This window comes from Notolabrus celidotus, chromosome 14 (assembly GCF_009762535.1).
Source record: "Notolabrus celidotus isolate fNotCel1 chromosome 14, fNotCel1.pri, whole genome shotgun sequence".
Classification (NCBI taxonomy): Eukaryota; Metazoa; Chordata; class Actinopteri; order Labriformes; family Labridae; genus Notolabrus; species Notolabrus celidotus.
This window is the reverse complement of record NC_048285.1, coordinates 6,926,070-6,939,118: the sequence shown is the minus strand read 5'-3', so window position 1 is coordinate 6,939,118 and position 13,049 is coordinate 6,926,070. Positions and strand designations below refer to the sequence as shown.

Genomic DNA, 13,049 nt, shown 5'->3' with positions numbered 1-13,049 from the left:
AGCAAGAAGATCATCCGATAACTCCCACTCCACCTCTCTCCACTCCTGCTTTTCAGAGCTTGACACAAGGTTTGGGTAAATTAGTCCTTTACACTTGAGAGTGTCAGTGGAATCTATTAAAAATCCATTATTTGAATTGCACTCCTCTCTCCATTACAATCAAGTTAAAAGGAGTTCTCAATCTGGCCTCAGTTTGCTGGCATGTCCAACAGAGCCAATTAAGCCTTATTAATTATGGAGGAACTCCAAATAGGCACTGAAATACATAAATGTGCAAAAATGTCTCACTGAGGACTGCTGGCTGGAGTCCACCATCTTGAAGCCTGGATATACTTAATGTTTCCATCATGCTAGCATGTAATTAAAATCTAGCCTCCATTAGAGCTCAGACGTGATATGTTTAACAGCTGATTTACATAAAGTAAAAGCGTGCTAATTCGAAAATGATCTGTGTTTAAGAGCCTGATCTTTGTTCTCTGCAAACGTTGGAGCCTCTGGAGAGCGTTTGCCCAACGTTCCCCCAATATTGTACCCCTGTTGCATTTTTTATCCCTCTGCCCCTGTTTTGTTGGCAGGTGATAATCGGCCCATTGGCGGGGCCCTTGCCCAGAGTTCATTGCCAAAGGCGGCAGGGCGTATTCAGTAAACAAGGAATTAGCATGCAAATGGGAATGGAGGAAGAGGGCGGGGCTGCGGAGGCGAGAGTTTAAGGTCGCAGGTCAGACGCTCCTCAGACTTGATTGGGGAGCTGTCAATCACCGGCAGCCCTGGGGCAGAGGCGCGTAACAAAGGGAACAAAGATGGCTGACAAAGAGGGCCCCCTGCTCTCCCCCAACTTTAACTTCACTTCCTCTTTTTGGGGCATCGCCGGAGCGCCCCATAATTAATGGAGTGCCAATCACGCGGCGGGTAAGGCGGTGACTGACGGCCTCTTGGCATGGCTAAAGGCCTGCTGTGGAGTGGAGGAACTTCACCTTCCAGACCTCAGCTGCCAACTGCTCAGCCAGCGCTCTGATGCTGTAGGCATTTTGCTGGAGAGCATGAGAGTTTTCACACAACCTTCCCACAAGACTTCAGCTTTAAGTCAGCACTTTTCCTAAACGCAATGAGCTTGTAAGTCCACCTTAACAGAACCACTTGAAATCAACCAGTGCTGTTCTAGGAGGAATTTACAGTTTCACTTTTTCAGCATGTGTTGCCGCCATGGCTGATTACGCACCAGCTTGATGCCATTTGAGACAGAAACAAGCCACCCTGCCCTCTTTTTTTTCCCCTCCTCTTCTCTCCCTTCTCTCCTTTCCTCATGCCCACTATCCTCCCCCTCATCCTATGAGACAAAGACAGAAAGAGACCCACCAGGGAATGTCCACCCTCCCCATCGCCTGCCCCGGCTCAGATAAAGACACAGACGATCCCCTATGAGAGTTGGAGAGGGGATGACAGAGGGATGGGGTGAAAAAGGCCAGAGAGGAGTGGCAGTGGTCAGAGCGGAGGGGAAAAGAGAGTGAGGGGAGAGTATTTAGAGAGGAGGAAAGAAGAGAGCAACATAGAGGGGCTAACAGGAGAGTGACAGATGCGTCCAAAATTGGCAGAGGAGAAAAAGGGCAAAGGGACAGTGAGTGACATAAATAGGGAGTCAGAGGGATTCTGGGAGGTGGACTGTGATGACACTTTGGATAATGCGGCCAACGTCAGTACATATTTGCATAAAGACAGGCTGGTGTGTGTGTGTGTGGTAGTGTTTTGTTTCAGTGGAGATGCCTTTGCATGTGCAGGAAAGACGAGAGACGTCAGGGCAACCGTAACACTGAGCTAATTAAATCACTACGGGACAGAGATGGATGGTCTAACACACACAGACACACACACACACACAGACAAACACGTTCCCCTGAGACCCCCCTGCTGTGTCGGGCTGTGATGTGCATCGTTTACCACCATAATCATCTGCCTTTCATTCTCTCACTCTCTTCCTCTGTCTCTCTTTCTAGGTAAGCCAGTGATGATTATCACCGAGTACATGGAAAACGGATCGCTGGATGCATTCCTGAGGGTCAGTCATGCGTTGCTGTCTGCACATATGTGTGCATGTGTGTGTGTGTGTGTGAGTGTGCGATACAACTGAAGCGTGCTGATCCCATCTTATCTCTGAAATGTCATCCCCCCGAAATTACAAGTGTTCATTCACAAACATTCGCCCTAATCTTACTCCTCCCCTTGATCGACTTACTGTTTTTCTGACAAGGTGATTGGCTGGCACAGGTTTTAACTTAAGGGTTCACTGAACTTCTGCTTTTGGATGATGGTTCGAGGCATTTTCCAGATAATTTACAGCACAGTTTTAGAGAAAGGAGATAAGAATGAAAGAAGACTCGGTGTAAATACTTTTGAAAATTGACAAGTCATCATTGAGTGGTATGTGTAAGCAGATAAAGCATAGTAGATTGTGTTACCCTCAACTGATTAAAAGAAAGACAGTCTTTTATGTATGATCGAGCAGCAATGATGCTGAAAGTAATTATTGTGATCGTCTGAGTGTGAAATATTTGCAATGAAACACATTCCTTAAAGGCTGAGATGTCCACAAGTTGAGATGAATACAAGTTTTTGAACCAGTTGTCTTTTTTTCTGCAGAAGAACGATGGTCGCTTCACAGTCATCCAGCTCGTTGGCATCCTCCGCGGAATTGCATCCGGTATGAAGTACCTCTCAGACATGAGCTACGTTCACCGTGACCTGGCGGCTCGCAACATCCTGGTCAACAGCAACCTGGTGTGCAAGGTGTCCGACTTCGGCATGTCCCGGGTATTGGAAGACGACCCTGAGGCTGCATACACTACCAGGGTGAGTGTGTGTGCGTGTTTGCGTGTGAGTGAGCATGTGCCTGAGACAGCAAGTGGTCTGTCTGTGTGTCACCTTACTTGTCGGCTTTGTCAGCTTTCATTAATCAGCCCCTTTTCCAATTTCAGGGTGGGAAGATTCCCATCCGCTGGACGGCCCCGGAGGCCATCGCTTACAGAAAGTTCACCTCGGCCAGCGATGTGTGGAGCTACGGGATCGTCATGTGGGAGGTGATGTCATACGGCGAGAGACCATACTGGGACATGAGCAACCAAGACGTAAGTCTGAAGGAATTAAATGATGTGCAGGCGATCATGAATGTTGCATTAGGGAGTAATATAAGAGCTCAAATGATAACTCCCAGTTGCGTGTGTGGGGGGAACAATTTATAAAAATATCTCATAATTTTAACTTTGTTACATGATTAAATTACCCACATGGATGATAACACAACAGCAGTAAATCATTCAGATTACACATTAAATTCACATTCCTAATAACTATGATACTGAACAAATGAAATAGATGTGTAACTAAATGTTGTTGCATAAAGGTCAGGTGATTAAAAATGAAGATGGTATAAATCAGGAGAATAAAAAGGACAAGATTTATTGTTACTGCCAACAGCTGCTTCAGACAAACAGTCAGGAACAAAGTAACTTACAGCTGCATTGATGTTGTGACCAGGTTATCAAGGCTATTGATGAGGGCTATCGGCTGCCCCCGCCCATGGACTGCCCCGTGGCACTCCACCAGCTCATGCTGGACTGCTGGCAGAGGGAGAGAGCCGATCGGCCGAAGTTCGGACAGATCGTCAACATGCTGGACAAACTAATCCGCAACCCCAACACGCTGAAGAGGACCGGGGGAGAAACTGCTGTCAGGTGAGAAGAAATATTAAATTAGACTAAGATGTGAGTGTAGTTCACATTTTATTTGCATATTTTAGTGGGATTTAAACCTTACTGTTAATAAGCTTAAAATAATCCTAGCCTAGAAACTGGCTGTATGGTATAGTTTATGCATAAGATTCTTAAATTAATAAGCTCTTAATAATGGTTCAAACTATACCCTAATGTAAGAAGTTGCAGGTACAGAAAACAGCTGTGAATCAGCAGAATAAGAAGTTAGTTTATGATTTACTTTTACAACAGTCTTAAGAACTTACATGCACACATCTGCACAAATGTGCAGGATGGTGCATGATTTTCTTAGCTTTGCCTCTGAAGTTGTGCTTCAGTCACCTTAATGTGACTACTGCATCCTGCAGGTATGTCATGTTCAAAGTTCAGTGAGCATAAACACACACAAGCAGCTTCTTTGAGTCACAATGGAATTTGTGCAAAATGATTAACCTCTCACTCCAAAGCAAACACACGCCGACACAGATCCCCTCTGACTGCTGTTTACATTCACCATTAAACATTATCTACCATCAACGAGCGTCTCTTTTCAGCACAAACACCCTTTGTAATGTATTTCTCTGCAAACTAGCTTTAATGGTGCTGTATAATCAGGAATGTAGCCGCTCTAACAGGGGGGAGAATTACGATGTAACGCAGAGTTAAAAACAAACATGACCCCGTGGCTCCGACACCATTACTCTGAGCAGCTAAACGTGTTAAGAATGACCTACGTGTGTTTACAGACTCGACGCAGGCCAGTGGGAGTCTGTTTGACTTTAATGAGTGTGTGAGCACATGCAAGCAGGACACACTCGCAGACGCTCACCTAATGGGACACAGTGAGAGAGAGTCCTCGTGGAGTAATTAGCAGAGCAGAATATATAAATGCAGCTTTTACAGTTACAAGAGGGAAGGGGAGAAGAGGAATGTGTGTCTGTGCGAGGTGTGCGTCTGTGAAAAGGGATCCCCATGCATAATCTTTTCCACCTACTGAGTAGAGATGACTTATTAAAGAGTCTGACATCCTGTTCTCACAGTTTAACTCAACATCCCTTTTAAAGGAGACAGAACGATAAAGAGAGTGAGAGAGTCACCAGAGCGAGACGACACTGCCACCGACTCAGACTCACCGGCCCCGTGTAAATGTTTCATGGCCCACGGCGCTGCTGAAACAGAAAGAACGGTTGGGGGAAAAAAGGAATAGAAGGATGTGAGAAAAAGGGAGACGTATTCTGCTGATGAATATCTGAATGTGATAAAACTCTGGTGTGCGGTAAAATTCACCAAAGTGTGGCGGGGGTGTGTGTTTTTTGTGAAATAAGGATTAACTAACTGTGTCCATCACACTCGGGAGGAACCGTGTTTGCCTTGGCTGGGTTTTGCAAGTAGAACTCACAACACAGGGACACAGAACAGAGCAGAATCTGACAGAGCTGCTGACAGGATAAAACTAGAGCGAAATGTTGCATGGTGCATTTTACAGCTTGCGGAAAGCGCTCTGTCATCACACAAGGTGTACGTGTCATATACTTCTGACACCACTGCATCTACGTCAGGAGTCAGGAAACTCTTAGTCCCACATGCTGTTGTTGTGTCATGAATCAGTGGCGCTCTAGGCTGTAAAAGAAAGTGGATCATTACCTTTTAAATCAAAAGCACTTTAACAGAATGTAACTTTTATCGCCTCTTTGCACAGGCAGTTGCCAACATCATGGTGCAGACCCTTTAAACACTAACTGCAAATCTGAGGAAACTAAGAATCTTAAGTGCATAAAATGCGGTCCTGACTGTTCTTTCCTCCGCCCACCAGGCCTAACACCACGCTGTTGGAGCCAGGGAGCCCTGAGGCGTCATCAGCTGCGGGCACAGTGGAGGACTGGCTGCAGGCCATCGGCATGGAGAGATACTGCGACAACTTCACCGCTGCTGGATACACCACTCCAGAAGCTGTGGTCCACATGACACAAGAGTGAGTACAGAGGAAAGGAAGGAAGGATTAAAATGATAAAAAGGAAGTAAAGTAGAAGAAAATGGTGCAGGCTAGTCAGACTCTTTACTTGAGTCTCAGCTAAAGCTTTTAAGACGCTGTGATCTTTATGAACGACCAAAAACTGTAATCGCATAAAAAAGATAAATAGATCTAAAGTTGATGTTTGTCTCACGTTATGGATGATGAAGAAAATGAGACTGGAAAGTAAAGCCAATTTACTTCAATAATGAAGGAGAAATTCTAAGAACATTTTATGGAATTACATATTGAACAATGTTCCTGGCTGGTACTTGATTTATGACTTGTACTTTTTCAAGAATTAAATAAGAAACAAGAAATGAAATCTTCAATTTAGCAGCTGCTGTGGAATGGAAAATAGAAATCACTCTTTAACAAAGTTAAACCCACAAAGGGAAGACTCAGTACTTTTTTGAGATGCTGTTCAGTAACACCAGTATTTCACCAAGCAGCCAGTTAGCTTAGCCGAGCTCAGGCTAGCACAAAAACTAGAGACAGAGGAAGAAGGCAGGGCTGGCTTGTTACATGTTATGCTTAGCATCACGTCTTGATCTTATTCACACACAAAGAAAAATGTAAAAATGTGTGGTTTTGCTCACCTGGTAGCTTTAGCATCTTTTAGTGCAACAGGTTATGTCTTTGGAAAGTTAAAGGAAAGTCTACACGTATAAAATGTTCCAAAGTGTTTGCCAGTTGTCTGTGATGTTGATGTACATATATTTCATCTGTTTAGATTACAGCATTAGCATTGCTATGTTGGCAAGTGAAAGTCCTTGTTCAGCAGTTAAGCTGTCGGGCTGCAGGGCTGTTAAATTCATCATGTGGAGTTGATCTACGTCTTTGTTTTTGTTGTCCCCGATCCTAAAGGGCCTCATCTCTTCATCCTTTTCAGGGACATGGCTCGCATAGGCATCACCTTGGCAACACATCAGAACAAGATCCTGACCAGTGTCCAGGGAATGCTCTCCCAAATGCAACAGATGCAAGGCAGAATGGTTCCCGTCTGAGAGATTTAAACAAAGAAAAAGGAGAAAGGATTCAAACCGACTTCGTTTCTTATGAAAAAAATAAATAACAAAAAAGATTAAATATAAAAAAAGAGACAAATAAACTATGAAGAAATAGTTTACCTCATCCATGCACTTTAAATTGGATTTAAAAGAAAAGAAGACGTTGATGTAGAAGAAAAAAAGTGGAGAAAATGGCACTTTTTTTGAATCAGACCTTTACCTTGCCCTTTCTGTGTTGTTTTGGAGGATGGGACGCTTCTGTGTGTGAGCAGCATTTACGGATAGATGGAGGGACGGCTGGAAAAGTGCTTCCGAGAGGCCAATCTGGAGTGCCTTTAATGGTCTGGAAGGAAAAGCGAAGGAGGGAGGGAACCATACCTTTCTTCCTCTTGTTGGGCAGAGTGTTGTTTCTGGAACTTTCTTTCTGGAATAATCCGTGGAGCAGATTTTTTTGATTTCCTGTGACTATGTTTATTGTACATGAGTTGTTTCTGTGGGACTCGCAGGCCGCCGCCACTGCTGCCACCATTGTTCACTCTCAGCTGGATCTGTTTGATATCTCACAGACAAAATGGAGGATCCTGAGGGTCGTGTATAAACACTGATTCTCTGAGAGGTTGAGGGTTGAATTCCGAGCAGAGATGGCGGTTCACAGGAGGTTTATTTTGAGGAGCTTCTCGTGTTTTTGGCTCTGTTCTGGCCTTGTGTCTTCTCCCAGAATGCTGTCTTTTGTTGCCCTCAGGATGTTGCTGAGAATGTCTTTGATCTTCCAGAGGATTTTTCCCACTCCCTTGTCTTCCCTGAAAAAAAATGCCCTACTGCACCTCAGATAAACACAATTTGGATTCTTCCATTCAGCCCCACATGTGAATAAGAGACCCTGCCCCCCTGCTTCTGCAAGAACCTCCAACTCTTCCTCAGAAATTACACTGACTTCATAACCTGGACGCTACACCGATGGAGTTAAAGAACAGAAGTTTTCTTTTTTTGGACAAAAGGCTGCAACAGAGAAACATGATGAAGAATGAATCAGCAATGTCATCATCACCAAGAAAACAAACAAGACAATGTGAAGAGGATTACTGAAACCATCATCAAGGTGAGAATGAATGATATATTTTTTAATCTCTGACATATTAAGAAAATACAAATAAGTATATTGGATTAAACCTCTGTTCATAATCATAATGTGCGATTAATATGAGCTGTGTCCAGCCTCAGAGTATCAAAAGATTCATTAGTCCCCCCCGTCTCTCATCAGTGGCCCCTCAGCTCCAGAAATTGTGTTAATTAACAAGCCGGTCGCACCACCTCAGGCAGCCGCAGCGGATCAATAGCCGCTGGTCTGTGATCAGTCTGTGGGCCTCATGCTGCTGGCATGTTAATGGGAAAAATTAATCAGCCGCTGACTTCCAGTCAGCCAAACAGGGACCGCCAGAGCTCTAAAACACTGTCAAGATAAAGGAGAGTGTGTTTTAGAGAGTCTGTGTTTGGAGCCAGCTCACTGATAGGTTTCCACGGTAGCAGAAAGGTCTTTTAAAGAAGTAATGCTGGTATTTTGGTTTATTTCATTCATTGTGGAGCTTTGTTGTCTTCTTTTGGATTCAGAGGCATCAAGTTTTTTAGTTTTTTGACAATATATTCTTCAAATGTGCATTAGAGATGTTGCAACAAATATCTCCATGTTATTTTGGCATGGTCGGACTCGGTACAACTGAACTTCGATTTATGTGTCAGTATTGCTTATTTGGTTTCTTTTAATCACTAAGGTTCCTTTTAATCAGTACTGTGAGACAAAGTAAAACTAATGAAGCATCAAACACACCGTTATGCCATAAAGATACCTCCATGAAGTTGAAATGATTTGTTGTTTATAGAGCTTTTAATTTGCCAACACTGTAACTAACCCCCCCCCCCCCCTTCAATCTGCCCACTAATTATTATCTCACTACTTTTTTTTGTTCATTAAATCTCTGCAAAACAGTCTTGAATACAAAAAAACACAAGTTTATTTTCTCATCAGTTATTAAGAGGTGCACGAACTCCTCAAACTAAAGCTGCTTTATCTTGTAAATGTTTTGAAAGAAATAGCTTTGGATTAATTTGTGTTCCTTTTATCCATTTATCATGTGTAAATGTGACTTTATTGAGTAGTTTTCCTAATATTGTGTCTATCCATTTCAAATAAATGCTGGCGGACTCAGCTTGAAAAAAAGAAGCGGCCTACCAGCATCATAAAGCAATAAATCTTTCAGCATAAATCCATTAACTTCATGTTAAACAAATGATCCCAAAAATGCTTTACAAGTTTTTCTGAGCATGAAACAAAAGCTGGGATAAATATTTAGAGTTCTTGTGCCGTAATTAATCCATATTTCCTGCTTGAGGAATGTTGAAGAGCATACAAAGGATTTATTTCAGTTTGAAAACGCAGTGCGGCCTGACCGTCTGTTGGATCTGCACAGTATTTATCTAATACACTGGCTAGTTAAATGTCTGTTTGTGTGCTTTCAACGTGGGCCAATAAATCAAGGGCATCTTTCATATATTATATAAACACAACAACATGTGGTGCACACAAGTTAATACATCGTTGCCACGAAATCCATATTTTCTCCCTGCAGGGCGGCCGCTCGCAGTCTCTGGATGCTCGAGCTTTGGCTTTCAATTTTGTTTAGCAGATGAGTCGAATGTTCCATTGAGCTGGAGCTGGAGAGCAGAGTATTGTTGGTCGGGCCTGCATGCCAAGTAGAAATTGTTTACATTCAAAACCACCATGACTGATGCAGCCTCTCTTTTTTTTCCTCCCCCCTTTTTCATTCTCCACAGCTGCTGCCGTCCATCCTGATGGATCCCAGCCCCGCTCGCCATGATCAGAATTCTTCCTCGGCCTCCTCTTTTGTCTTCCTCCTCCTGCTTTCCCCCCTCTGACACTGAGACGACAAACCCATCCACAAGCGCCTGGGACGTCCGTCGCAACAACATGTCACCTTGACAAACCTGCGACCTCCACGTTCTTGTGGCCACTCAGCAATGTACTGGAAATCCAATGAATGATTGAACAGCGTCATAAAAAGAGACGATAAGAAGAATGTAATATAATCGAGAAGGCCTGCTCCAGCGGATAATGTACTTTAATTTGACAAGTTTCACTTCATTTTGTGACTTTTTTTGTTTTGTTTTTATTGTTTCGTTCTGTTTGCATGTAACGTAACAAACGTTTGATTTGAGCGTGAGGACGTGATGAAGTGTGTGCACGAGTGTGTGTATGTGTGTGAGTAGCTGTATGAGTGACAACGTCTTTGAAGTACTATCAGTAATCGTGTCTGTTTTCATGCCACTGTGGAGGAAGAGGGGACAACAGAGATGTTTTGTTTTTGACATAAAAAAAAGAAAAAAAATCCTGGACTATTTTTGCTTTTGAGTCCTCTAAAAAAATACAACGTCAGCCGTGTCAGTCGCTCCGATCGTGCGAACTCTACTCAGTTACAGCATTTATAAAACCGCTTTCTGGAATGCAACCCATTTCTGCTTTGGCAGTGACTGCGGCTTGCAAATGGACACACGGTTTTGGAAACACAGACATGTGTGACTAAAAGCCTCCTGAGTTTGGACTCTTCGAGCTCCTGAAAGGTTGAGGAGGAATCGTGGAAACTCTCTCTCTCTCTTCATGTGGAAATGGAAGCAGTTTAAAATGACACAAGTAAAGGATCTGAAGTGTAAGGAAAGGTGTTAAAGAAGGGAAACTGTTGATTACTTTTATTTTTCCAGAGCACATCATACAGCTACAGGTTTAACCCAATGGACTATATCCTTTTTGATCTTTTATCTCTTTAAACTATACTTATGTGAATGTTTTTGAACTTGTAAGTGACGCTTCATATAATACAGAAACACCTCCGTCCTTAATACAGCTGTACTGCTCTCTCCTTTTTTTGGCAAAGCGTTCTTCTTTTGGGTTTTATCTATGGACAAAAGGACCTGTATGGAAATATGCAAGACATGTTGGGAAGGAGAAGGAAACCAGAATGTACTGTAAAATACTTTTTCCTTTACTTAAGTGTTGGACGATTTGAAAAAAGAAGAAAAAAATTAACAAAACACAAGAGTTAATGTTTGTCATTGTATGCCTTCCGATGCCATATGATCTAGTCATGTAGATCTAACATTCTCTCAATCTTTTTTGTACATTTTTTTGACATGATCATGTTTTTTTTGGCCTTGTTTCTTTTGTTTTATTTGTTTTTGTTCAGGAGCTCTAGGTACATGTAACTTATGTCATTTATTTATGTCCTTTTATATCTAGTTTGTAAAATAATAGCCTAAAGTGAAGAAAATAAAGGGGTGCCAAAGTGCATTCTTAATAAAGTAGAAACAATATGATGATCTTCTTATGTCTCATTTATACACACACGCATGCACACACCTCATTGCGCACACACGCACACACAGGAGTGCCTGATGGAAAAGCTATCAGCATATTCCCAGTTTATTGCCGTCATTAAGTCTGCAGAGGAGAGATCATTACCTAACTATCCTGCATTGATTACTGCATTACATGATTGCAAATAATGGAGGGCTTATACGCAACAAAAGAAAGAGGCCAAAGCAGCCCATCAAGCCGCTCCTTGGCCTTGTTTTTCCTCTCTTTTTGTCACTGTCACTCCATGTAACCTAAACACACACAGAATAAAGAGCTGACCTATCTGTTGGCAGTTTGTTCCCTCTGCTGCACATGCTCAGCAGATATCATGACTCTGGACTCTGAGACTTGGCTCTCTGTCAGGCCTTGAAGCCACTCACTTGGCGCAGGGTATGGAGCATGTGTGTGTGTGTGTGTGTGCCTTTAATCAGAACAACATCTGCTTCCTGTGCAGACTTCCAGCAGCGATAAATTGCTGATTGTCCTGAGTCTTTGATAATGGCCCAGGAGAGAGGTTGGGGGGGGAAAGGACAGTTTTAGAAACAGAGCTCCGGCAAATGTTGAGCCAAATGGTGTTTTACACATTTTCAGAGAAATCACCAGCACTAGGCATGCATACATTACAGCTCTGAAGTTTGCAGTGGGAGATGTTTATCCGTCTCAAAGGGAAAGTGTGCCTCCCTCGCAGATTGTTGGCAAGGGCAGCGGGGAAGACGAAAGAAGATTAGCAAGGCTGAGTTTGATCAACTGAGAACGTTTGTTTTTAAGATTTTTGACAACTTGGCATGGTATTTCAACCACCAAACATTTATATAAATAAATAATAATGCAATTACAAAGCATGCATGTATACACCAGGGTTATTTCCAGCATGAAAAATTCATGTTTGCCTTGGAAACAGCACTAGAACAGAAAAGTCTGGAAACTATGAGTGTTGCAAAACACTTGGTGCCAGTCCATCTTGTACATGTAAAGATACAAGAGGACTGATCAGTGGAGCACCTCATTTATCCTCAGACAACCTTGAACATTTCTTGGAGAGACAGATTGAATTGTGGGTTGTATGAGGTACTAACAAGTAAATTTGGTCGGTTAAATGGAAATTAAACTCCGACTTCCAACTTGTCTTAAGGTACAACAGCACTCAGAAAACAATCAAAATTGAGCACAACTTTTTTTAACGTGGCTAAACACAGGACCTACCTGCAGGTAAACAATGTCAAACAGGTTTAACGTCATCTTTCGGTTTCCCTTGCAAGAAAACGTCCACATGTTTGTGCCAGTTGCACATTGTTCTGGTCGAGTGGTTTTATGCCAGTTTAACCTGACACAGTGTATATACAACTTTGTCTCTGTTCTCTTGATCAAAATACTGTGAAACCACGCTGCGCTGTGAGATACCCTCTATTGTTCTGTGCTTGTTTACATCCCAGTTGTAGAGCATTGTTGCATTGTGGACTCACTACAGCTTAGACACAACACATAAACAGCATTCGGGGCCTGCAATTCTAAAAATCTTGAAAAGTAATTTATGAAACAAGTAATTGTGGTGATGACTAATTATTAAAGTCAACTTAACATGCACATCTAAGATAGAGGTCAGGATGCCCTCTGCATTTGGAAATTATGAGGCCAAATTAACACAAGCAAATGTAGTTTAGTTTAGTTTTGACAGTAGGGTGACCAGGTTAAAATATTTAAAGTGAGATGTCTACATTTTAGTCTCATGTATCATCTAATAGACATGAATCCAATTTTTTTTCAAGGTGGGCCTTTTTTGTGTGCTAAAAAGAACCCCGGCTACCAAAACATACTTTCCTATATAATAAATGTTTGTATCAGCTATATAAAAACGATACTAA

The 13,049-nt window shown here is 42.5% G+C and overlaps 1 protein-coding gene and 1 long non-coding RNA gene across 4 annotated transcripts in view; one reads left to right on the top strand and one right to left on the bottom strand.

Annotated features, from left to right (window-relative positions):
* The window catches only part of epha4l (eph receptor A4, like), a 57,134-nt gene extending 45,987 nt beyond the window's left edge, over positions 1-11,147 (top strand). For 2 of the 3 annotated variants that reach the window (XM_034700826.1, XM_034700825.1), the window contains exons 12-18: positions 1,992-2,053; positions 2,635-2,844; positions 2,970-3,119; positions 3,529-3,725; positions 5,557-5,715; positions 6,622-7,863; positions 9,594-11,147. In XM_034700826.1, coding sequence (XP_034556717.1) covers positions 1,992-2,053; positions 2,635-2,844; positions 2,970-3,119; positions 3,529-3,725; positions 5,557-5,715; positions 6,622-6,829 — 986 coding nt within the window. In that variant the 3' untranslated portion in view covers positions 6,830-7,863; positions 9,594-11,147. The remainder of the gene's footprint in view (positions 1-1,991; positions 2,054-2,634; positions 2,845-2,969; positions 3,120-3,528; positions 3,726-5,556; positions 5,716-6,621; positions 7,864-9,593) is intronic. The other variant, XM_034700828.1, reaches the window with a different exon arrangement.
* The window catches only part of LOC117825150, a 31,113-nt gene continuing 21,489 nt past the window's right edge, over positions 3,426-13,049 (bottom strand). Inside the window, exons 3-5 of the long non-coding RNA XR_004633789.1 lie at positions 6,354-6,757; positions 4,841-5,693; positions 3,426-3,718 (exon numbers count right to left, since the gene is read on the bottom strand). This is a non-coding gene — a long non-coding RNA (uncharacterized LOC117825150). The remainder of the gene's footprint in view (positions 3,719-4,840; positions 5,694-6,353; positions 6,758-13,049) is intronic.